General features: G+C 47.1%; 1 protein-coding gene across 2 annotated transcripts in view; it reads left to right on the top strand.

The window, feature by feature from the left end:
* TYK2 (tyrosine kinase 2) overlaps positions 1-27201 on the top strand; it is an 841948-nt gene that overhangs the window by 648237 nt on the left and 166510 nt on the right. For both annotated transcript variants that reach the window (XM_086959057.1, XM_086959053.1), the window contains exon 18: positions 1477-1574. In XM_086959057.1, coding sequence (XP_086815183.1) covers positions 1477-1574 — 98 coding nt within the window. The remainder of the gene's footprint in view (positions 1-1476; positions 1575-27201) is intronic.

The following is a 27201-nucleotide window of genomic DNA, read 5'->3' as shown; positions in this document are numbered from 1 at the left end:
AACCAATTCATCGACATCGGAGCTAGAGAAAACATGCCCTTCCTGTGACATAAAGGTCCCTGCTCTTAACAATGGAGACACTGGTCTGGACCTCTCTTCCAGACGATTCACTGTACTACTGCACACAGTGAGAGAAACCCTGCCTGCAAACAAGAGGCTATTGTCAATCAGGAGTGCTGAGCACTGCGGTGTAGTGTACTACATTTACTGAAGGCAGGCATTGCTAATGGTTATTGTTAATTAGTGTTTTATGCACACAGTCATCCATTGGTATTGCTTTACAGCATCTTCGGTAATCTTATTTGCACCTTTCCAACCTGCTCCATCATAGACCAGAGTATGATTAGGTTTTGTGGCGGTGTGGAGGCTGAGTATGTTAGTTTCAATGAGTTCAGTTTTTGGGGGATAAACCAGTACCAAATTGTCTACTTATTTCCTTGGTTGATATGAAAGCCCATTGCCCTGCAAATGTTGCATGGGTCACTCCTCCTAAAAAGGTGCTTTATTTTAGGTAAACTACCCATATTGGAGATGTTCCAAGTATGTAAGTTTTTCTTTTATAGCATGAAATTGCGTTGGCTTTTATGTGCCAGTCGTGTGCGAAGGTTGTGCTTGCTGGAGTTTTAACACTGTAGGTAACTCATTTTTTTTTTGTTATTGAACATAAGCACAGTACATCCAGAAGATCACTTAGGACCCCTTTGACACAAGCTTTGAATATAGACCTCATGAATATCCTTCTCATGCATAGGCATGCACAACAATACCTGACCACCAACACGACCAATTTTGTCAGCACCCTTAAATACACATATTATAATGTGATACCAGAATGGAACCATCCCCACTACTTGCTCCGATTACAAGACTTTGCTAACATCGGGTACAGCAATAACTCAGCAATCTGTAACATCACGACTATCTTCTCACCCAATAAAATGTCCCACCTGTCTTTCCTTTTCACCCCTCTTTTCACCAGTACCTCAACTACTGGCCACTCACCTGCTCTTTAACCTCCTTCCCTCTTGTTTTTTACCTGGCTCCTGGTCAACTTAATCCAGCCATAATATACACGCTGGATACTGCTCATTTCCTTTGTAGCTAGCTTTGTGCACACACTGGAACCTTCAGATTAGCAAACTTAGAACATTCCCTGCTGTCGTGAACACATTTTTATCAATACTTGGACTTCCGGAAATTCTGTCCCTTTTACAATTCTGAGGTAAAATAAACAAAAATCGAGGGAATGCTCTGCTTCAGCAGTTGCACCTCACATAAAATCTCCAGAAGGTAAATGTGAAATCGAGATGACTTGAATTACTGATGCCAATAAGTGTATTTTATTGACAGTAGAACATATTTTCCATGTGTGAGAGGGGAATTTGTGCTCCAGGATTACTACAGCACATACGTATTGTTTCCACTTGCTACCTTATCTTTCAGTTGTGTTCAGGTGCCATCCTTTTTGTGTTTCAGATATATCTGACATCTCTGCTGTTAACCCTGACTTCCCTATAAGTGACCCCACAGTCTTTCAGAAGCGCTACCTGAAAAAAATTAGGGAACTTGGAGAGGTAATGCGGTTTTTTCCTTTTTTTGCTTTATAATCTGATTAGAATACCTTATAAAAAAACAGATACAAATTGGTCTTGTATGATATCAACAAATTGTAATTGATTACTCTTTGATTGTCCTCATTTATATTTTGGCAGTCATGTTGAAACTGGAGTTGGCTGCTAGATATGTGCTATTCTTCACTGAAGACTGTATTGTCTTTGCTCAAAAAACAGTGACTTCTCTGGCATGACGGCTAGAGTCTCTGAGAGGGGTTTTCCATGAGTGTTGCTGTTGGTAAAACCAGTATCCCCCAATGAGGCAGTGGATGTGCAGGGAATGTGGTCTGAAATTCTGCCAGTTATTGATGTATGTCCTATTACTCTTTCTTTAAATAAGGGCTGTAATTTTTATTAGATAGAGGTAGTTTATAGTAACCACTGCACTGTTAAAATAATCCCTGTGCTGAATCGTTTTCAAGGTCATGAAGAATTTTAAATGTTAACAGCAAAGCTGTTTTCCCTAAATTGGTCCACATGCGATAGGCCATTATGGTACACCTCCCTCTGAATTAACTATTTTGCTGTTATGTTTGGCAGTCTGCCAAAGTTAACTGCATTCCTCTGTTAACCAGCCAGTCATTTAAAATCTGTGCTTCTGAGAGAAATTTCTGGTCATAGATTTCTCACATTTTTTTTTTTTTTGCAAAAACCTTTATTGCACCAACAAGTTACACAGCGGAACGCCTACAACCCATCGGGCTGGCCGCTATAGCAATTTTGATCAAATGGCAGTCATGTACATTCACTAGATACTTTACTGTAGTAAAAACAACGGCACTACCGCCATAAGGAAAAGGTGCAGCATTAGCATGAGTCTTTTCAAGCATCATTGGTTTTCGGTATGATTTTTGTAATTTTCTCCCCCACCCATTCACCCCCTCCCCCCCCGAACAACAGAAAAGCAAAATAATTTTTAGGAATGTCAAAGCGGTCACGTAAATGCCAGAATCGTGTTCATGTATCCTTCTTATCAAGACGTCCCTCACCAGAGTCCATCCCTGCCCACTATTTGAATCCAGTTACTGTGTAGTCGTCATTGTGGATAACTCAACCAAGTAGAGACCCCCAGAGTTCACCCGTGGTCACCCTGTATCCCAACAATACTGGACATCTCCATCCCATCTGCGATACCCTCCCCCCCCAATCTGTTTGGTGGACTAGCCTACTGCCTCTTCTTCATCTGAATCATCTGGATCGTCTTCCAGTAAAGGCTCACAAATCTCTCCCCTATACACATTCCACTTGGTCCAAATTTTATTCCACTTACCCGGGCAGGCACGATTGGAGTACACCGCCCGTTCCGTTATCATTACTTTATCCATATTTTGACACCATATTGACTTGGTTGGTAGCTCCGCCACCCTCCATTTTTGTGTAATATCTCGTTTCGCTATAAGCAACCCTACTGTGACCCAGATTTGGTCATGTCTGGAAATATCGGTAGGCTCCCACACATTTAAGAGGCACCGTTTTGGTTCTGGTAACAAAGATGTGTCCAGTGTTTGTGACATCGTTCGCAGGACCTGCCTCCAATATTCCTGTATCCGGGGGCAGTCCCAGATGGTGTGGAAAAAGGTACCCTCCTCCCCGCACCCGCGTAGGCAATATGGATGTTGTATCCGGTGAATACGGTGTAGCATTGTTCTCGTGTAATATACTCTGTGTAAAATTTTTAATTGAACTAATCGCAGCCGCGCTGAGATGCCCACTTCCTTAGGAGAGGCTAGTGCCTCATTCCATTCCTGCTCGTCCATCTCACTGGTGTCTCCCTCCCATTTCTCCTTCAGAGGCAATGTCGGGTCAGGTAGATTATTAAGTAATTTGCGGTATGTAAGGGATGTAGCGCGCTCGACCATAAAATCCGTAAATAGGCGGTCTTCCAGTGGGGCAGACTCAGGCAAATCAGTGTCCGCGGCCAAGGCTGTTAACATTGCGTGATGAATCTGAACATATCTGTAAAGCTCCCTGTCGCTGAGTTCATATAGTTCTTGCAGTCTCTGGAAGGGTATCACTCCACCCCTCTCCCAAAGATCGCCCACCGTGGAAATCCCTATTGTGTCCCAGTGTGAGACGCCCTTGCTGTTTCTCATGTTGCCGAGGATTTGAGAGTCCCATAGTGGGGTTAGTTTGGTAATTCTACCTTTCCAGCCCAGGGCCGCCGTTGCTGTGTGCCAGATTTCTACAGTAAGCCTGGTGGGTCCCATTAATGTGCGTGTTTTACGTCGGTCATACAGTGGGTCTAGTAGACTGTCAGTGCCTAGTTGCGTTCTATCAGCCTGGAAGGCTGGTTCGGTTTGGGAAGTGTGGATCCACTGGTTGATGGGTTTGAGGTGTGCCGCCCAGTAATACAGTTTTAAATTGGGCAAAGCAATACCACCCTCTATGCAGTTTGGATTGTGCTATACGGGCGGGGAGGTTCCCCCATAGGAGGTTGGATACTAGTGCCGTCACCCTCTGGAAGAAACCAGGGTTCACCGAGTAGGGCGTATTTTCGAGAACGTAGAGAAAACGGGGCAGGGCCATCATCTTGTATAGTGCTGCTCGCCCCAACAATGTCAATGGGAGTCCCGACCAAAAATGCACGTCTCGTTTGAGTCTGTCTAGGTGGGGTTTCAAATTTTTGGTCACAAACTCTACTGGGTCTCTAGTGACATATATGCCCAAATATTTAAACTTTGTGCCGGCTATACGTAAAGGGCAGTCTGATTCGAGGACCGGGGCCTGACCCTTTAGGACGTACAATTCGGATTTGCCCCAATTCAGTGTATATCCGGATATCTTTCCATGGGTGTCACAAAGATGTAATAGAGCGGGGATACCGGTCTCCGGGTTGGTGAGATAGACCAGCATGTCGTCCGCATAGAGGGACAGTCGATCCTCCCAGCCCTCCTTCCAGCAAATACCCTGAAGGTGGGGTGAGGTTCTAATCAGGGTTGCGAGGGGTTCTAATGAGAGAGCGAACAACAATGGTGATAGGGGGCAGCCCTGTCTCGTGCCCCTACCTAAGGGAAATTCTCGGGAGATATGGTCATTAGCCACCACTCGTGCCCGTGGGTCAGTGTACAATAACCTCACCCATGCGATGAAGCGGGGGCCGAAGCCCATGCGTGATAAGGTCTCAAAGAGGTAGGCCCATTCCACAAGGTCAAAGGCCATCCTGGCATCGAGTGCCATTATCACTGCTGGAGTTTCCACTGTGTCCGCCCATGCCAGCACTCCATGCAATCTGCGCAAGTTTAGCGCCGTGTTACGATGGGGCATGAATCCGGACTGGTCGGGGTGTATAAGGGACGACAAGTGGGGTAAGATTCTCAGTGCCAGGAGTTTGGCCAAAATCTTGGCTTCTGCATAAGCAGCGATATGGGGCGGTAAGAGGAGCAATTTTCAGGCGGCTTGCCAGGTTTAGCGATGGCCACTATTGTTGCCGCTCTCTGATCTGGTGGGAGCGTACCTTTGTCCAAGCAATCCTTGAACATCTCAAGCAGGTGTATACTTAGGGTCTCCGGCATCGCCTGATACCACTCCACCGGTATACCGTTAGGTCCCATTGCCTTGCCCGGGTTTAAAGCACGGATCGCCAGCTGAATTTCGTCAGCGGTGATGCCCGCTACCAACTCCTCCGAGATTTCCGGGGTTAATGTATTAACCCCAACTGGGGCCAATACGTCTCTGGCCATCTCCGGCGTCACCGATTTCTCACATTTTTAAACATTTCCCAGGAGTCAGACTGGATTCGTAAACTTTAAATCTAGTACTTCTGCGTGCCGGAAGGCGGTACCATTCGTCTCCGGACTGAAAACGGTCGGCTCCGAAAGTCATGTGCTGGGCCTATATATGCACCACTCCAGCATGCTGATGTTGGTTCCGTTCTTTTCACGCACCTAGACAGAAGTCTGGAGGTTATCTCATCTCTCTGAAACTACTTTTTGCCAGATGTTTGTCTCTTAAATTTTCAACAGGTTCTCAGGGCCTGTCAAGGCCTTCCTGCTGTATGATGGGAGTTGCCTGTTCGGGAACTAGGCTGATTCAGCCCTTGAACGTTTCAAGGCAACTAGGGCTCCTAATCTCTCCCTGGCATTTCTACCCACCCTCTCCAGCAGCCCTTTCAGCATTTCTTTTGCGGCATTGGACGAGGAGTTACATACTGCCAGCCTGTTCCTCCCCATTAGGGAAACCTGCAGCTTTGCGTGAGAGGCCATGGTATACCACGTGGCCAGTGTCAGTGTGCTGCTCAGTAGCTCTCACACCCACACCCTGACCTCCCGGCCCCAGCCCCCATGCCTCTATAATATAATGTTGTGGGTTGCAAGAAGACACGGGAAACTTGTGTGAAGTTGGTTGGTGAGTTTATTCTCAGAGAAACGAGCCACCGCACCATACACTGGCACAAGGAAAACACCAACTGACGATAAGCAGAATTAGAACATCAGTAGCACCATGACAACTTCATAAGTTCCAGGAAAGGAACATAAAAGCAGTAGCAAATACAACATTATCCTTACAGGGCCGCAGCCACCTTGTGGGAAGCAGAATGGCAGAATCCACTGATTTTATTCGGGTTGGCACATGATCACATCAGACAGGTGGGTACTGCAAATTGTCTGAAAAGGTTGTGCCTTCCTTTCTTCTCTGCTGCAGTTTCCTCCTTCACCCCAGCATCTGACAGAAGACTGTCTGTCCATTTTGCAGCAGGATATGCTAGCCCTTTTGGACAAAGAGATGTTGAGAATGTGCCACTGCCAAAAGTAGGGTGTGGTTGTTACTGCTACATTCTGGTTCCCAATGAAGATGGAGATCTTCAGCCTGTCCTGGACCTGTACCCCCAGAAGGAGAAGTTCAAAATCCTCACCTTGGAATATGTCTTGTCTGCTTTGACACTGGAGACTGTATGGTGACGTTGGATCTGCAGGACACCTATTTCCATATTGGCATCTTGCCTGCCCATCAGTGCTATATACGGTTCATGGTGGTACAGGAGCATTTACAGTTTACTTTGCTTCCGTTTGGTCTCACTGATGCCCCTCAGGTATTCACAAAAGTCACGGCGGTGGTGATAACACAACTTAAGTGGGCAGGGTTGCTAGTTTTCCCCTTCCTCAGCTGACTTGCTGTTGAAGGACTGGGTGGCCCCACGCAGTTGTCAACCACTTCCAGCCAGTGGCAAAACTTGGCATCCTTGAGGTTCACTTTCAGCGTTCCAAAGTCCTACCTGACTCCTTCTTAGGTACTCCTCTGCATCTGAGCCATTCTAAACTCAGTTCGTTTTCATGCCTTTCTCCTGGGAAAGAGTCCAGGTTATGGTCCTGATCTTTCAGCTTTTGTCCTGTATTTCGGTGAGGTCGACTCGGAGGCTGCTGGGACTGATGGTGTCCTGCATCCTTCTAGTCGAGCACGCCCGGTGGCATATGTGTGTTCCACAGTGGGATCTAAAGTCTCAGTGGGGCCAACATCAACGGGAACTCTACGATAATTTTCAGATTTCAGAGGAGCCTGCAAAGGATCTGCAGTGGTGGTTACTGAACTACGATTGGGTCAGCAGCAAACCCCTCTCTCTTCGCCATCCAGAACTGACAGTTGTGATTGATTGTAGAAAACTGGACTTTTGTTGCAGTTGTGCCCCCTTTTTGGCTACTGGATGCTGATTTTCGACTCTGACAGTGCACTGAGGCCTGGTAACCAGACCCCAGTGCCAGTGCCCCTTCCCTAAAACAAGATGAAGTCCAATTGTTCTACAACAATTAGCACCCCTGTAGGTCGCTAGTAAATGGTACCCCAGGTATCTAGAGCATGGGTGTTAAAGGGAGTCCCGAAGGGCTGCAGTATATCGTATGCAACCCTAAGGAACCCACATACAAATTCCACACAGACTAGCATTGCAGGCTCAGTGACATGGTGCAAACCATGAGTGAAAACATGACATGACGCACTCCTGTGTGTCATGCCAACGACACTGCATCTAATATATGTAAGTCATCCCCTAAACACAGGCCTTTGAGCCCTAAGGCAGGGCACATTTTAATTTATGTGAGGACCTAGCTCATGAGCAGATATGAGCCTGTATGTCTAGTTCTATTATTAAAGATTGCAAGTGAGCAGGGATGCCATCTGAAGGTATTTACTGGGCACTGGTCAAAATGAGTTCCCCAGCTACGTAATGTCATCAATGTTTTTTGGTATCAAACCACTCATATTAATAACCCCACACTGATTCCAGGGATGAATTTATTAACTCCTTGGACGCTCATGACGAGCTCAGCTCGTCATGATGTAAACCTCCACACACTCATGACGAGCTGAGCTCGTCATGAACAATGGGGAATCTCAAGTTCCAGCACAGGAGGAAAATAACACTAGCATCGATGGTGTTAATACATCTACCCAGAGATGCCCGCTGAACACTACTAGCATTCTAGTTTAGCCTGCCATCCCAGACAAGTTTCCTACCCGCCGATAGATGAGAGCCCTGCTCTCAGAGAACAGAAACAATGCCTGCTCTGGTAAGAAGTGTTATCACCTCCTCTCCCAGGAAGGCTGGTAAATCAGCATATCAAGACCGGAGGCTTCAGAGGCCACTGCCGCCTTTGATATGCAACCTATGGCTTCCCGGACAGGGGAGATGCCACCCCCTGCCCTGGGCCATCTGGCACCAGAACACTTAGGAAGATTAGCTATCCAGGAGGCGTTTTGCTCTGCCAGGCTGGACAGACCTCTAGGGTGAACAGCCTGAAGAAAACACAAATTTAGAAATGCCACGATCTTGTATGTTTTGGAAGTAGGAATTCTGGGACAGGGAAATGCCTAACTCCTCAAAAGTGGTGCAATTTAATTCAATCCCAATCAGGTGTTGCAATCAGAACTTAGAGGCAAATAAGCCATTTGCATGTGTGCCATGCAGGTCTAAATAGTGAAATCAAATTCAAGAGCAAGAGTTGCTAGAGATGTAGGTTATTTTTACATCATATTTGTGACCTTTCATATGTATGAACTTTTTTAACATCTGCATGAAATTCTAAATTCAGATAAGCCATGGTTAAAAAATTAACCTTTACATTTTATAAATTAGATCTTTTCAATTTATCATTTAATTACAAAAATAAAGTAATGCTGGAAGCTAGAAATCGAGATAGTTATCCAAATATGAGTCAGCATGCAGAGGAATGAAACATTTCTTCTCAACTGTAAAGGAAAGTTTCAGTTCTATTAAGGATTCGGAGGTGAGGATTAGGGTTTTCTTTCTTTGGTTTTATTAGCCAGCAGCCTTTTCAAAGGTAACCCGTAGAAGGACAAAACATTTCCCATGAGGCATTGGGAAAGAACTGCATAACATAGTGTCCAATCAGAATGGTGCAGTCAGTATAATGGTCCCGTCGACCCTCTGGCTTCCTCTTCCTTCTGCAACACGCGCTTCGTCCCTTGGTTCTGATCTTGTTCACCGTCATCTGTCCCAGTGAATTAATATGGACCATGAAAAACTTGCTCCTCGCCAGTGTCAACATCAACAATGCAGTATAACCGTCAGAGAAAATGCAGTACAATCCAGTACATGAACCTCTCAACATCCAAGGCATAGGAGCATTCCTTGCTTCAATCCCGAAGGAAGGCATCCGTGGCTACTGCCTGGGGATCCTGTCTCCAACAGTAATACCGGTTGAGTTGGAAATCCAGCCGGGATGCAAAGATATCGATGAAAAACAGACCCCACCAGTCCTGCATTTGCCGAAAAAGGAAAGGATGCAATTTCCAGAGACTGGTATCCTTCCAATGAAAGGAGTGCCAGTCCACCACTTGATTGGAAGCCCCGGAATTTATTCCTCCAACAGAGAAATCTGATTGGCAAGGCAGCATTCTGACAGGGTTCGGGCGAGGTCTGACAAGGTCTTTATACGAGTCCCTCCTAGTTGATTAACATAGCGAACTGCTTCTATATAGTCCATCTTCAAAAGGACCAAACATCTTACTCTGTCTTTTGTCCAGCACTGGAGGGTGAAGGACCCCGCCATCAAGTCCAAGCAGTTGATGTGAACAGCCCACTTTGTGGAAGACCATTTTCCTCTGGTGTAGAAATTCCCACATCGGGCGCCCAACCCAGAGCCTTTGGCTTCAGATTCCATCATCAGGTCGGGTTGGGATCCGAAAATAGCCCAGTCCTTCCAGGCCTCCATTTAGTTGTCCACCATCTCCATTCCTCTTTTGCTTCGTTGGAGAGCAGAATTAGTTGGGTAAACGAGAGACCTTCATGAGGTGAGAGATTTTTAACTGTTACATCCCCCGGTAATGAAGCGAGCCATGGAAAAATGCCTGGATAGAGGACAAGAGAAGTCCCACAATCAGTGCCAATTGCTGCAGGGAGATCTGCGACTTGGAGATCATTTGCCAGAGTTTGTGTCTGATCTTTTTCACCTTCTGAGCCGGAAGGCTGAAAAATGCAGAGACCGAATCTATCAAGAAGCCCAGGAAATGGATGGATTGTTATGGAAGCAGGGCTAACTTCTCTGAGTTGATTATGAAGCCCAATGACTCCAGAAGGTAGATAGCTGCCTGTAAATAACCCAAGAGGGGTCGTGGACACTGATCCATGTTCAGAATATCGTCGAAGTAGACGATCAATCTCATGCCGCGTGCCCGTAGGTATTCGACGACTGGTCTCATCTGCTTGGCGACGCACAGATGGGGTGATAACAGACTGAAAGGAAGGCATACAAACTTGAATATTTGTGCATCCTAATGGAACTGCAAGAAGCGCATGTTAGGTGAAATATCTGGAGAAGGTCCCTCAGCTGATGGATTCGCTCCCTTCTTGAAGTGGCGATACAGGAGCCAAGAGCATGAACTCCTTGAGATTGATCACCGGACGCTGTCCACCATCCGTTTTCTCCAAAAGGAAGATGGCGACCTGGGTCTGCTCGGCCCCAACGCAAGGACCGGTAAAGCAGGGACCGGCATCGCCACGAGCTTCAACACCCGCCTCCCGCGGGACTCACCAACTTTGAAACGTGCCCCATAGAGTGTCCAGCACAATCGGAGAGGCTGGACTGGGGCTCATTGGAACCGCCTGGGGGACCGGCAGCAGCTCCTGACACATGCAGCGCAGCAGTGAAAACCCGCACATGAAACGGATCACTGTGTCCCTGCCACACCAGCTGAAGCGGGTGGGGACGGCAGAGCGGACCCCCCAGATTGCCGCGACCGGCGGAGACAGTGAGGGGGAGCTGCAGTAGTAGACTGGGGCACCGATCTGAGCTATCCCCCTGGACTGCAGGATACCGGAGTACCGTTACCACAGGGACTGCCTGACCTCAAAATGGGACTAAACACCCACGAACGTGAAGCCTCCTGAGCTAGACAACGGGGAACTGACCTGCCTGGTGGAATTCCGCCCCTCCTCCCAGACGGTGAGTGGTGGGGAGCCCCTTCGGGGTGGCCTGCAGCCGGGGAGTGGAAGTGGTACCCCCCATCATCGAAGCCTAATTGGACGCTTGCATGACTTTAAGATGGCGGACTGCTAGGTCGCCCGGATCCTTGAGGCGTGCTTAGCCCCCACCAGCCAGTGGACCACGGAAAGGGACGCACAGCACGCTCTCCTTCGGCCCGCGGGTCACTGGGGTGTCACATCACTCTGGGCCCCCCCGGCTGTGCTGGCCACTCACTGACGTGGACGGCGGGCGCGACGTGGGGGGGCTCCTACACCCATCATGGCTGGGACCCGCTAAGTGACCCCTGCGGCGCTCAACACAGGATGCGAACGGGGGACTCATCCCCTAGTCAAATACGGCATGGCACTATGAGAGAGCGATTACTCCTGCTCTAAGTGAGGGTGCCTTAGTGTATGACCCAGCCATAGCCGAGGGACTTCTCTTGAATGGAAACATCTACTAGAGCAGCCTGCCCTGCATTATTTGCGCACGCAAAGATCCACTCCAGCCTGCACAATGGGGATACCAAAAATCACGCAGAACCTGACTGTACTTGAGACTGCTCCGGAGAATCAGCAGAGTACCCGCACATTGGCTAAGCTGGCAACTATAGCCCACCAGATCCATGGGAACTTCTTGCCGAACTACCTTCCCCCTACCCCTCCTCGCTCTACTCCTCTCCACTTTCCTGCTATTGACCTCTGCCTTCACCTGTCCTGGCCCTAGTTCCCACCCTGTTTATCTCCTCGCTCTACTCCTCTCCACTTTCCTGCTGCTGACCTCTGCCTTCACCTGTCCTGGCCCTTAGTCCCCACCCTGTCAATCTGCGAATTTTCCCTCGTCATTTGAGATCTAGCTATTTTGTCTGATACCCGATGGAGCTACCTGGTTTCCCTATAGGGGAGACAGGTCGGGGATTCCCTCCTTGGACGTCACCTACCCAGTCGGTCTTCAGCCAGACTTCCTGTCGTCTCTTCCCGCATCCTCCCTCTATTTTTGTCTCTCCTCTCAATGTATTGAGACTGAACTATTTTGTCGAATGCCCGATGGAGCTACCTGTTTTAGCTATAGGGGAGTTGGGCTGTGGACTCCCTCCTTGGTCGTCACCTACCCAGTCGTCCGTTAGACAGACTTAATTTCGTCTCTCCCTGTTGTCTCTTCCCCCCCATATCCCCTTTCTCTCCTTCCATGCCCCCTCCCCTTTACGCTCCTTTTATTTAGCCCTCCATGTTTCTTTGATTGTTTTTCCCATTGAGACCGAGCTATTTGGCCAATGCCCGATGGAGCTACCTGATAGCTATAGAGGAGATGGGTTTTGGGACTTCCCCTCAACTGTCACCTACCCAGCCGGACTTTGGACAGACTTTACTTTCGTCTCTCTGCCGTATCTCCCTACTATCCCTTTACTCGTACCCCTTCCCCTCTACACTTCAATCATCTTGTCTTCTATGCTCTTGCATTTGTTTGTTTAGCATCTGATGGAAATTGGAACTGATGTAATCTTGTAATGTAATTTTTATGGAACCTCATGTAAAGCGCTCGGATACCTTCGGGTCTAGCCAGCGCTATTTAAACCTCTTGAATAAATAAATAAATAAATAAACCCCCTGGGATGAATAGTCGTGCAAGCGATCACACCCTTTCTCAACAGGTCTATCATCTCGCGGTCCACCAGAGCGATTTGCTCATGACTCAAGATCAAAGGTCTGGGGGAAGAGGTTGAGAGGGACACCCGCATCCGAGGAGAGTTTTCCTCAATAAGGAAGAAAAGAGGCCAGACGACCCTCAACCGTTAAATCCCTCGAGCTTTGTACTTTTACCTTTTCTTTGCCAGAATTGCTGCCTCTCGGCCTACCCGTGTCTACTTTGACCAGCTGTAGCAAAAACACAGGGGTGAATGTCTTTTTAATAGAAGTCTGAGCCTTATCTAAAGAGGTAAAGGTATTAACAAATTTACCTGGCTCCCAGATGATGGGGTCCCCAAACAAATTGACTTCTGCATCCTTGCCCGCCTCCCCAGGGGTTAATTCCCCTAATTTGGGATTGAACTTGATTAACAGCGATCTGCCCCTCTCTGTAGATATTGCACAGTTTGCATTGCCCAAAAATATAATGGCCCTCTGGGCCAAGCTTGACAGAGTATCAGAGGATATGAGGGCCCCAGAGGCTTTGGCGTCTTCCGCCATGTCCATAACTTTGGTGGCACTCCGCCTTGAGGCAACCCCTCACCTCCTTATCAAGTGACTTGTGCAACCTGCCCGCCATGTATGAGGCTACTTTAGGCGCAGGACACCATTCCGCCAAACAGGGGTGGAGCAGATCGCCCGGACCCAATAGATCCTCTACCTGGGGTTGGTCTGAGCCCTTGGAGGGTACCCGGCCAGGGGTGAACTAGTGGCCAAGGCCTGGAATGGTCCCCATCCCCATCAGAAGTGGTGGGTGTCAGGGGGAGAAATTGGAAAGTTCCCTGAAGGATCCGGGACCAGATCATGAGAGGGCTGAGCGTCCATGAACGCTTTCTTGAGGTGTGAAAATGCATCTAAATCAACCCGAACCGCATCGCGTTTATGCTTATCGGGGTTAGTGATGGAATCAGGAGTACCCAATTGCCCTGAGGTAGGGGGCCCGAGGGCCCAGAATCGTCTTCCCTCTGTTGAAGGTTTTTTTGGCATTGTGCCTGAAGGGCCAGCAGTCTCTTCTCCAGGGAGGACTACCACCTGTGTGACAGCTTTAAGGGTAGAAGCGTCCATCACCTCCCAGAAGTGTTCATCTATAGGGAGGTAAGTGATTTCCTCTTCCTCCATATAGTCTTCACCCTCAAAATACATAATGGAGCACTGAGAAAAGGGGTAGTGTGGCAGGTCGAGGACCCCAAGTTTATCTTTTCCCCAAAGGGAGTCTTGTTATTACTAAATGAATGGGGAGTGCACCCTTCACAATAACGATGGTTGAACCGCCTGTGAAAGTCCCCTAAAGTACCACGAGGCTATTCCAACCGAGACGGGTGTTCGTCTCCAGGCGGCGGCTCACTGACAAACCTGCAAGTTAATTGATTATTGAAGCAGGCGCCAGAACCGACTCGTTGTCTTTACACAAGTGGTAACTGAAGGCACAGAGTCTTCCCTCGTGATAATTTACAGCACTTGGTCTAATTCAGTCAATGAAACTGCCAAGCTCTGTCTGCCGGGGGCTCAAGATGCGCATAGCGCGCAGACAATGCACGGGCCCCTGGCGGTAGTGAGCCTGAATCCAGACGGCTGCGTAGGAACACGAATGTTCCCGCTATTGAGGTACTGACAGCAGACACTAGTGATCTGTTTGTCACACCTGAAACCCACACAACAAGGAGGAAAACAATCCTGAAACATCAATTGGCAAGCAATGAATGAAGTATTCAAACACTTGTCTGAAAAGCTGCTGGAGCAGCAAACAAAGAGAAAGTTGGAGGGTCGACCAGGACCGTTATACTGACTGCACCATTCTGATTGGACACTATGTTTTGTAGTTCTTTCCCAATGTCTCATGGGAAATGGTATTTTGTTCTTCTACAAGTTACCTTTGGAAAGGCTGCTGACTAATAAAACCAAAGAAAGAAAAGACTAATCCTCGCCTCCGGGTCCTGTCATTGAATCATCATACTATGTGTTTGCCGCTACGTTTTCACCATAAACCCCTACCATGAGTTTACTTGATCCATGCTCATTAATTTGAAGGATATTTCTGATAAAGGTGGCACCTTATTCATCTGTTAGGTGTGTGTAACATCAAAAGGGTTTCGGTGTCTTTGCACATCTGAACCGATTTTGGCAGGGCATCCAACGGTTATTCATATACCATTGACAAAAAGAAGTAAGACCAGTTTTATCTTCCCAAACTTTCATTTTGACTTTGAATTTCTAAAAAGAGGATTTTCAAATTTAGCTTGGTATAGTATCCAGAATTACATACCTGCCAGCTGCTTTCATGAAGCTGTGAATACTGGGACACCTTTTAAAAGGAGTTTTCTTCCCTTGTTCTATCATTTGGCATTATTGGTTGAGTGCTTATAAAACAGGGCTTAACATAGTAAAATCTCAAACTGGCTTTCTGCCTCCGGGTCATATATGAGAAGTTTAAATTGTTAAAGGGGCACTGCATGACTCCATAAGGAGCCACATAAGTCTGGTGCACTGATGTCAGTTTCTTCTGTGAACTTTCAGCGCAGAACACGGAGACACCATGGAAACTGGCTGTGGAAACTGTGTGCCAAAAAAGAGGAAAATAATCTTTACAACAACAAGAAAATGGGAATAAAGGCATGATAGGAGCAGATATGGTCTTTTAGGAAAAGGGTCAAATAAAATCAGCGAAACACCATCCTTGTCGATCACTGCACAATGATGTTAATACAGCGTGGAAGGGTAGATCTCCCACTCCACGGAACATCCCTCCCATAACAGAAAGCAGAGGTAGGAGAAGTAGAAAAAAACGACGTTGAAAGAGAGGACCCCTCCCACATCTAAGGTAACTCAACAAGGGAAATGAGGGGATTGGTAACACCAAGGCCGGACCTCAAGGGGCATTCTCAGAGTGGGGAGTATGGGCGGGTGTTAAGGAATCTGCGGCTAGGCTGTGTCTCTACCAGAAATATAGTTACCAAAAGTAAGTAACTTGTTCATCTGATAGACATTTAGTCACAGATTCCTTAACTTGTGAATTAGATACCATAGCCATACTCTCTAGGAGGAGGGTTTGCGGAATAGTCCCACAATACTGCCAAGAAGGACCTGATGGCCGAGAATAAGACTGACCATCCTCACTGGGGAGAATTAATCAGAGAGCTGGCTCCTTTATCCCCACTCGGGTTTCACTGAAAGCATGATAGGGACCACACAAAAATACAAGCAATTAATATTCACATTGAGAAAATCACATGCCCATCCCTAGGCATATTGCCACTAAAGTATAGCTGACCATTGCTACCCAACTCCATGGCACATATAGATTGGACCCATTGGGTGAGAGGCTGAGTGAACCACCAGAATTTGGACATATGACCATGAGAAGAGCAGAGGTCCCTGCAATGCACATAATAGAGGCTGAGCCACCAGAACCGACTAGTCAGAGGATGGCAGCTATCCTGAAATAAGAGAACCTGTGGACCAAAAGAGCCAAACGCAACTACTGTATGGGATTCGAAATTACTAATAAGCGAGAGAGAGAGAATGCAAAGGGACCCCTGGAATTAACTCCTCCACCGCAAGCATGGAAGAAAAAACTAAGGATCGAAAAAGAGGATCAGATAATCCAGGCAAGGAAAACTGAGCCTGAAGGGGAGTAGGATAAAATCCTGTCCAAAAACACCTGACAGCTGCCAGACTTTATTATACGAACCTCCAAGGTACAGTAAAACGTGGGAACGACAAGAAGCATGGGAGGATTCCTGTCCGGATAAAGAACAAACATAAGAGAACCATCAGAATCAATCCACCTAACCCATGGAGGGAAAAGTCCTAGAGAAACATAGGATACACTATACAAAGAATAAGTAGTTCTTCCATGGAGAAAAGCCCTCATCTTGTTATCTGTTCATTCCTCCCTTTTTTTGTGGAAACAAAAGACATGGAGCTGGAGACAGAAATGTTATTATACCAGATCAAAACAACTCCGCTCCACGCGGGTGTAGAGATTCGGTTAACCAACTTATAGCCAAAAGGAAATAATGTAATCATGTATAAACTCAAGCCCTGTCCTGCCAATATACCTGTGCAAGAAAATTATGTTGTGCCCAATAAGACACAGCAATGCCCAAAGACACTCCATGTACACAATGAGATTCACGAAGCTGAAACCAGCCCTAAGTAACAGGCGCCATAATAGAGATAAAAGGGGGGTGGGAAATCCCTCCAAGAATAGAGCGGGGAAACTTGGCTGAAAAGACATTGCCTGCTAGAGAAATATCAACGTATAGCCAAAAGCAAATGATATAAACATGGATACACTCAAGCCCTGTCCTGCCAATATACCTGTGCAAGAAAATCATTTTGTAGCCCAATAAGACACTGCAATGCCGAAAGACACTCCATGTACACAATGAGATTTACAAAGCTGAAACCAGCCCTGAGTAACAGGCGCCATAATAGAGAAAAAAGGGGGGTGGGAAATCCCTCCAAGAATAGAGCGGGAAACTTGGCTGAAAAGACATCGCCTGCTAGAGAAATACCCACATTTTCTGAGAAACAGGGGACCCCTACAATTAATGAGTTTGCTACACGTAGGGCATAATTGTCATTTGAAAAATGGGAAGGAGATGTAGCAAACACTTTATATCTCGTGTGCCATTTCCTATAGGGTGAATCTCTATACTAAAGCAGTAAACGTGACATCATGATAGAAAGTCAATAAATGGCAAATTTTATAAAAATAGTATTCATTTATTTATATTTTTTCTCAATTTATTTTTTTCATATATATTTTTCTCATAAGTTTTTTACACTCAATTCATGGAATTTATATCACTCTGAATAAATATGACATATATTGGCCAACATTTAGAAAAAACATAAACATGAACAAGACTTCAAATGACTAGATGGTCAGAGGACTATTGAAGTTGGCAATGCGGTGGGTTGGAACACTAGGCGCGTTTCGGCCACTGCCTTCATCAGGAGACAGTCATGTGCAACAAAATAATTTAAACACTGAAAAAGGTACAAAAAATTGTGTCAAAACCACACATGTGTTTTTCTGCTATACAATATGTACAGCCTCTGAAAATCCAGCATTCCAAAGCCATGTGCGCCGGCGCAATGCTACAGCAGACGCCAGTCTGCCCTGTTCCCATGATGCACTGGGCCAGGGACAGACTGATTTGCATATACCCAGGTTCTGAGCTGGGATGGGGCAGTGAGATAAATAACGGTGATGGATAAGGCCCTGATCTTTGGACTGGGTAAGAGTGGTCTGTTTAACTCAGACACTCTGTTCATCACCACCCCCTTTTCTAAATCGTACAGCAGACGCCATGGCGTGACAAATGGAATTCTTGGCGTCCATTCCACACCTGATAAGTAACCTAGTCGCCTGGCGGCCATCCAAAATAAACTGGTTCAGTTTGCCTCTATTAGCTTCTGGTAACAAATGCAATAACTCTGCCAAGGAATCCCACAAGACAGGGGAGCAATGTCCGAGGATGCAAATGTTGTTCGTGGAGTGTAACGGCGCACTGGTGAAAGAGAAGACACGTTTTCCACAAGAGTTTGCTCACAGGACTCTTTATCAAGTGGGGAATAAGGAAGGTTACCCATACCATGGGAAACTGTTGCGGCTTGGACCAGGAAACTGTGGTGAGTTGGCTGATGAATATGGAAAGTTGGGTCATCGGGGCGGGGCAGTTCTTGTGGGCAATAGTACGGTCCACAGGCATACCTGACTCAGGCTTAGCCCATGCTCCCAATCTAGCCCGCTTGCTGCACCCAACTCAGCAGTCAAGCTGTTCAACATAGGAGGGTCCAAAGGCATTTGTTGCTCTTAGGGAACCACTCCCATCAACCATTCCTGTGAAACACCCATAGAAACTATTGGTTCTGAAAACGGCTCCGGAAATGAATTCGAAATGCCCCGAAACGACGCTATGTGGACGTCGTCATGCGAAGGTGGAGGTGCATCGGTCGGCGCAGACAGCAACACAGATACAAGGGGGCAAGGGGAAGCCGCTTCCGCAGGACTCCCAACAACGTTGTGCACCTACTCCGGCTCGGAGCCCTCTAGCGCCATAAAAACAACCACCGGAGGAACCATCAACATAGTCAGAGTCAATCGGCTCCACAGGGGGAAGTTCCAAAGTCCCTTTCACTGGTGCCACTGTGTCCAAGACTCAGACTGCCACCGAGGGCGAACATGCCGGAGATGTCACAGTTGCCATGCCTATGACCACCTTGGGGCCCGCTGGTGCTCCAGCGGAAGGCGAGGGTCCAAAGACCAGATGAAGAGCATTTTAATACTCTTGCATCTGATTCCAAGTCGCCCCGGCTCCAGGAAAAATGGGGAGGCGCAGGAGCTACGTCTGAGCGGAGGCCTCAGTGCAGAGAAGTGAGGAGTTTCCCAAATTCACGTCACGAGTCAAAGGAGTCATAGAAGGCAGCGACTTTGACCTCTTGTGGCGCAGCTTACCGTGGGACGTAGCTAGGGACTGGGACTGCTGCCGTCGACCACAGGATGAAGTGCGACGTTCACGGGAACAACCTCTGGACCGGCTGACTCCAGACCGGGAAGACGAGCGACGCCTCGAGGAACTGAAAGTATGTTACAACCGCACCATTTGGAGCTTCATTCGTTGCTCCCACAGTGCCTTCGGCTTCACCGGCTGGCAGACGTCACATTCTTCAGTGTCATGAAGCTCGTCCAAGAACCACATACAAATAGAATGTCGATCTGTACCCACCATCTGTCGAGCACAGGTCTCACAGGATTTAATCCCAGAGGGCATAGAAGAAGGCACACTGTTTCCACCAAAAATATTTATCATAGCAGGCCAAAGAACAGCCAGAGATACACAACTCCGGATCCGCGTGCAGTGCAGAAAAAGAAGAAACTGACATCAGCGCACCAATGGCAACTCTGGTGTCATTACCGGAGCCGACCTTGATGCCGTCGTGCTGAGGTACTGCTGGAAAAAGTTTCGGATCCAGTCTGATGCCTGGGGCGAATTCACAAGTTAAGGAATCTGCATCTAGACTGTATCTCTACCAGATACATCATTACCAATTACCATTTGTCATCCTCCCATGGATGCTCTTGGGTAGTTCTTGAGCCATCGCACTTGATTGCACTTCGTACAATTGGGTGAAGACACTGGTAATTGGGAAAAAGCTGAACAGTTGTTTATTGTTTAAGGCACTTGTGTACAATTCATGTATGGATCATGATGTAGGAACTAATTCTCAGAAATGTAAGTAGGATTTGACCTCATAGGAGCTTCACATATGTCATTAATGTAGAATAAGCATGTGGGGATCCGGAAACTCCATATCACTTCTCAGAAATGTATATATTGCGAGTAGGTAGTTATAGGTAGGAAACTGAAACTGAAAGAGACAGGTATAGATTCTTTACCTTAGAATTACCCCCAGTCTTCTGAAGGGATCCAGAGAATATTTCTTTAGCAGTACCCCTGTGCGCTGGTAGGTGGCGTCAGTTCTTTCTTTTTCCACACCAGCCTAGCACAAACCCGGAGAGAGCTACCCCTTTAGTCACTTTTTGACTAAACTTTTTTCGACATTTTGTCGATATCTTTACGATACTTCGACTCCTGGTGTGCGAGGGCTGTCCCATCGTCTGACCTGCTTCAAGCCTTGTGAGGCCTGTCACAGGCTGATGTCCGTGATGGACCTGCACGTCGTGTGCCTTTGGTGTCTGGAGCGCGACCATGACCCGAAGTCTTGCTCCGACTGCCGGGCCATGAATCCAGCGTCTTTGTGGGAATGGTCCCGAAAGCTCTTGGGGCCCGGCGGTCGGCTCCACGTCGCTCCCAGTCTCGTTTGAAAGGGAGGTCTCAAGATATTTTGTGGAGCCCCCACGCCTCGTCCCATTCCAAGTCTTAGAAACCCTCAGGTAAGAAGAAAGCGAAGAAGTATTGTCGCTCTTCGCCTTTTCCCCGTTGGTTGGCTGATGCGACATGGGACCCGGAGCATCGTAGCTCTAAGGCTCCGTCTCCAGTGCCTACTTCCGGGACGACTCTGTTCCCCCCCCCACGTTTCTGGGAGCTGGGGCGTCCCCCGCCCAACTTCGCACATTTTACGAAGCCATCCACTGTATCTTTGGGGGGTCTGACTCTGCCAGTGTGCCTTCTGGGCCCATGGAGCAGGTCAAGGGCCCTGGGCCTTCGACGCCGGCTGCTCCGGCGGGCCCCGTGGATCCAGGCCTGGATCCGGATCGTCACCCCATCCTCATTCCCGAGATGGACTCGGGGCCAGACTGACGTCGGTCGATGTTGAATCCAACGCCGGGGGGTACTTTTGTTCCCCCTGTTCATCCTTGGTGTTCCCTATCATCTAGAAGATGGTGATAAGGATTGAGAGGGGTTGCTTGACTCTTTGGCAAACCAGCTTGAAGAGTCGGACTGGAGAGAGGATCTGGGTGGCACCAGTGGTCTGGACACTTCCCCAGACATTAGCATGCTTTCTCCCTCTACCGTGGATATGAAGGAGGGAGCGTCCTACGCTGTGGTGCGAAGGGCAGACGAGGCCTTGGCCTGAAGCCCCCTTCAGTGGCAGTCAGGACTAATCTTCTGACAGAGGTGCTTCAGCCTACGGCAACCTTCTCGGAACCCCTTCTGCCCTTCAATGAAGCCCTCACAGACCTCCTTCTGGACACCTGTTCCAAGCTTAGTACCGGGGCTCCTGTGAAAAGGACAACTGCCTGCCACCACTGCCCGGTTCTGGGCGACCCAGTTTTCCTCACCCAACACCCTTCCACCCGAGAGCTTGGTGGTTCTGGCCTCTTCTTCCAAGGGCGCATTCCCTTCTGCTCCCCTAGACAGGGTATTCAAGAAGCTGGATCATCTTGGGAAGCACATGTTTTCTTCCTCCAGCTTGGCACTGCAGTTCGTAAATACTGTGTGCCTCTAGGGCCGATACTCCCATACTATCTGGGATGCAGTCACGCATTTGCTGCCTCATTGCCCGGAGGGGACCTGAGCCATACTCTCCCAGGCAGTGGCGAATGGGAGAGACGCAGCCAAATTCACAATAAGATGTGGACTGAATACCACCGACTCACTGGGCAGAACGATTCCTACGTCGGTAGGCTTAGGCGCTTTGCCTGGTTGAGGACGTCTGGCTTTTTAGGGTATGTCCAGTCTACTATGCTGGACATGCCTTCAATGGCCGTCACCTTTTTGGGGATAAAGCAGACTCTGCGCTCAAGCGTTTTAATTCTCAGGCTACAGCCATATCCTCTCTTCCTGCCCAGTCTGCTTTTTGCCTCTTTAATGGCTACGGAAGGGGCACGCTACCTGGTCCTGCCCAGTCCAGCCACCTATCCATGCAAGCTGCCCAGCCCTTTCGTGGCCGTGGATGTGGGACCCAGCAACCTCTCGGGTTTGGGATCCAGTGGGCGGGCCACTCCACCCTATACCCCCCTGCAGCAGCTTCCAAACCCTCCTAGTCCAACCCTTCGTGGACTTCAATGACCAGTGGATGGCAGGATTTGCCATCACTTCCCCCACTGCCAATCCATCATGTCGGACAAGTGGGTTTTGCAGATAGTCTAAAGCGACTACTCCCTCCCCTTCGAGACTGCCCCTCCCTTCATGCCACCGTCTTTCGATTGCATGCCGGAGGATCATTTGGTACTTCTCCATCAGGAAGTCTCAGCTCTCTTGGCCAATGGAGCCATCATGAGGGTCCCTGCGCCAGAAGTAGGTTGTGGTTGCTATTCCCGCTACTTTCTGGTTTCCAAGAAGGACAAAGGCCTGTGTCCTATTCTAGACCTCAGGGCCCTCAACCGTTTCCTCCAGAAGGAGAAGTTCAAATTGCTCATGTTGGCTCAGGTCCTGTCTGCTCTTGACCCTGGAGACTGGATGTTGGCGTTGGACTTGCAGGACGCCTATTTCCACCGTCCTGCCGGCCCACAGATGCTACCTATGGTTCATGGTAGGCCACAAGCATTTTCAGTTAACCATGCCCTCCTTCGGCCTTACCAGTGCCCTTTGGGTGTTCATGAAAGTGATGGTGGTGGTCGCAGCTCATCAGCGCAGATCAGAGGTTCCAGTCTTCCCCTATCTTGACGCCTGCTGTTGAAGGCGGGCTCGCCCCAGGCGGTCATCTTCCACCTCCAGACTACGTTGGATCTCCCGCACTCGCTAGGGTTCACTATAAACATGTCGAAGTCACACCTGACTCCCTCTCGGACGCACCCTTTCATCTGAGCTGTTCTGGACACAGTGCAGTTTCAGGCCTATCCTCCCGAGCAGCAAATCAGGGATATTCGGGCTATGATACCAATGTTTCAGCCTCTATCCCGGATTTCAGTGAGAATGACCCTGAGGCTGCTGGGTCTCATGGCCTCCTGCATCCTGCTGGTCGATCATGCCTGATGGTCTTGGCTCTCACGCGGAATAAGTGGACACAGACTGACAGTAAGGATTGAACAGTCTAAATGAGATTTAACATTTACTGCCTAAGTAATCTAGGTTCCCTCTGTATGTTGTCAATGTCGTACTGAGCAGGTTATTAACCTATTGACATTTTGCTGTTAACTTTTGGCTATTGGGGTAAAGAAGTATATTGGGACTACTGCAAGTCAATATATACCGCACATATCATATCAGGTTGGCATAAAAAAGCAACAAATATTATATTTAGTAATGGGTAAAAGAAAGTTGCCAAGCCCAAAGTCTCGTATCACGAAAGGAATTTAAAATAAAGCATAGCAAACTCTATTGAGTTACCTTTCTGGGGCTATGAGGGCTCTAGATAAACAAATATCTTCGGTAGAAGAGTCACTGGAGGCAGGAACAGCTTGTAGAATTCCTGACCCGGTACAAGCTGAAGCTGGAGTTGTAGCGCCTGATTCCTTGAGGCCCGGGCTGGAATCTAATGTATCTGTAAATGCTTGTATTCAGTATATTTCTAACGGGATTGTGTCAAGTGATTCTGATTCCGCTATACAACCTCCCCAGAAAAAACAAAAAAAACGAGTCCCAGTAGATCAATCAAGTACTTAACTTGTAAGGGGCAATGCCCCTATTGAAATCCCTAAGGCCACCGTTTCTAATGTGATCAAACAGGGCACCCAAGGGAAAGAAAGATCAGGGGTAAGAAAAGGCTCCAGTAAAGGCGAAAATGAGGCCAGTAGAAGATCTGACCCTCATGGCAGTGACCTCAAGAGCTATGGTTGAGAGGCTGGATCTATACGTGAGAGTCACCCTAGATCAATTGGGTGCTAGACTGACCCTCTTCGAACCCTTTATGTCTAATGATTTTAACCAGGGCAACTGGAAACCGATATCTGTTGAATCTGGAAAGGGGAGTAGGGAACAAAATGTCCAACAGAGGGAATTCCGTGCGACTGCAGTAAATCCCCAAACAGTTAACAACACTATGGTTGCAGTGCCTTATCAGGTTAATTTCAGAGATAATGTAACCCCTACGAGTAGTAATCTTCCCCCGCATGTCAAGATGAGTAACTCATTGATTAGCACAGCTAATATGGTTGGTAGGAGCGATATAACGAGGAAACCAAGTGATATGGGGCCCGATTTTCTCTCTCTCTCTCTCTCTCTCTCCCCTCCCCCCGCAGGTTTACCAACAAGTAGGGGCATTTCACTTAGACCAAACTTACGACAGTCATAGGACAGACCAACATCTTGATCTACCACCTGGCGCAACACCATACATAATTATTCTGGCAAATGTAGCAAAAAAGGGGCCACTTGAAAGAGAAACATGGGAAGCATTAAGAAATAAATCTCTCCACTGGATTAACTAGGAGTGCAGGATCAACTGATCAACTCTTTTCCGAGTTTAAGATGGCTAGAAGGGTCCAGTGGGTTGGTAACTTTGAAAAAATGTTGCCAGGAGACTGTATTGTTTTAACTTTAAAAACACCTACGCTTGTGAAAAAAATTCTATGGGCGGAAGGAAATAATCCACTACCATCGGAAGGGATGAATGTGTTACAGCTTAGTTTCTTCTATCCACCCTCATTTAGAGATCTGAAGGAATACAGGCCTAGATATAGTGACAAAACTTATCAACATAGTGTCCCAATTTTTAATAGGTTTAACATTCTTTCCGGTCTGGATGAAATGGATTGACTGGCTAACCCTGACTGCAAGTATCTTGGGACCCAGGCAAAATACAATAATCCAAAAGAATCTTCTTCAAAGTATGTCCCCAATTCCAGACCACAGGCACCTAATATGGAAATTAGTCATCGATCTGACATCCACATTTCCCACTATCTCCGTGAACCAGATTGTACAGGGTTAGACCTCCATATAAACATGGAGCTAAAACATGGTTGCCTAGGGAATATGAATGACCCCGAATTACAGCTGGGGCCTACTGAACAGGATAGAATACGGACAGGAATTCTCAACGAATCTACCTTAAATATTGCCTACTGGAATGCAGCAAGTCTGCGTTCCAAAATTATCAACGATATGTGGCTTAATTTTTCAGTTAAATTTTAATATGCTCTGCTTACAAGAGACCTGGGCCACTACGGTGATTCACATCAAGGGCTATAAGACATATTTCTCGCCCGCGATTCCCTCTGCTTTCGGTGGAGCTAAAGGAGGATTTGACAATATTCATTTCTAATCTTTTAAGGACTAAAGAAATAATTTCCCTGAAATCTAAAGCTAACTTTCAAATCATTACCCTCAAAACAAGTAAACACGATATGTATGTGTTGGTTAACTTCTATAATAATATGCATAAGGAACAGCTAATCTTAATCTTAAAAGAAATTTGTCATGTATTGCAAGAAATTAAAAGCAAGTTTCTCAATCATATAGTAATAATATGGGGGGGGGGGGGTGATTTTAACTTATCACTATGCGGACATAATGGCAACTTAACTTGCGGTTTGATCAATGAAAATAGAAACAATCTAACGCATTTCCTACACACCACAAGTGGTGAGTGTCTGAATGAGACTTTATTTATTTTAGAACTTAGTTTGGCTAATGAACTGGTGATGCCCCCAGTTCCTCTTACACAGACATTTAATGGTAGAGGAGCTACTTCTATTATAGATTTTATTTTTGTATCAAGTAGTGTGACGTCCCGTTTATTACATTTTAAAACTCATGACAATGCTACTAGTGATCATTTTCCAAATAGTGTTTTAATATCATGCCCAAATAAATCAGATAGAAACAATTTAGAGAGACTTTATGGACCCAAAAATCTCATCGATAGGATGAATGGGTATTCTCTCAAGTCGGATAAAGTAGACCCAAATGAGACCACAACAGTAGTAGTAAAGAATTCCCTTAACTTTATAAATGATTGCCTGGATATTTCGACCACACATCAAAAGGTTTTATGGCAATAACAAAGATAGTAAAAGAAGCCCTTGGCGTCCAACAAAAGCGAAGAAAAGGTTTGAGTAACAGTTGGTTTGTTAAGACCTGTACAAAAGCATACACCGACCTAAAAATTGCCCTACATAAAGTAAAAAGGGATATACAAGAAATCGCCCAGAGCAGAAAAGCTTATAATCGGGCCATAAAACTAAGGAAAGCTGAGCTGAAAACGGAATTTTGGAATGAACTGCATAAAAGCTGTATGATTAAGGACAGGCACTACCTTCTGGAAGGCCGTCAAATCTCCCTTTCTCTCTGAATCGAGGGATAATCCAAAAATCAATATTGCCATAGATGAATCTCAATGGATAGAGCATTTTTCACAGATTTTCGGATTAAATACCAGGAAAGATTGTATGTTATCAGAAGAAGAGAATTTAAGTCTCCACGTTAATTCTGTAACTTATCCTATACCCCTATGCATTACCAGGATAGAAGTAGAATATGCCCTAATGGCGAGTAAAGGAGGAAAGGCGCCAGGTCCCGATTGGGTCCCAGTAGATCTTTTTAGACATAATATGGACCTATGGAGCCAAATTCTGACCAGAGTACTAGGAGCCTCTTGCGTGGTGGGACTTGTTGACTCGTGGGCAGAATCAATCCTGATCCCGATATTTAAAAAAGGAGACCGACAGAATCCATCCTGCTACCACCCAATCTTCTTATTAGACTCTTTGGGCAAAGCGGCAGAGCGCATTGTCCTTAATCATTTACAGCAATGGGCAGATGGAAACAAAATACTGCCCAATCTCCAATTCGGGTTCAGGGAAGGCCTGGGCACTATGGCGCAAGGTCTCAACTTGACTCTCTTAATGGGCAAATATGTTAATGCTACGGGCGAGAATCTTTATATGGCATACGTAGCCTTAACTGTAGCCTTTGACAGCGTAAGCCATTCCAAACTATGGAGAATTTTAACAGAGATGGGTATAGAGCCCACCCTGGTAAGTTTTCTACGAGAACTCCAGGCTCATGCTATGGCAAGGTTGCGGTTCGGCACAAGTGGAGAGCTTAAGGCACCGTTTAGAATGGAGAGAGAAGTAAGGAAGGGCTGCGTACTGGCGCCCTTCCTTTTTACACTCCATACCAATGGCCT

This window comes from Lissotriton vulgaris, chromosome 1_1, assembly GCF_964263255.1.
Source record: "Lissotriton vulgaris chromosome 1_1, aLisVul1.2, whole genome shotgun sequence".
NCBI classification, from domain to species: domain Eukaryota; kingdom Metazoa; phylum Chordata; class Amphibia; order Caudata; family Salamandridae; genus Lissotriton; species Lissotriton vulgaris.
The sequence above is the reverse complement of the archived record's forward strand: the minus strand, read 5'-3'. Positions and strand labels throughout refer to the sequence as shown.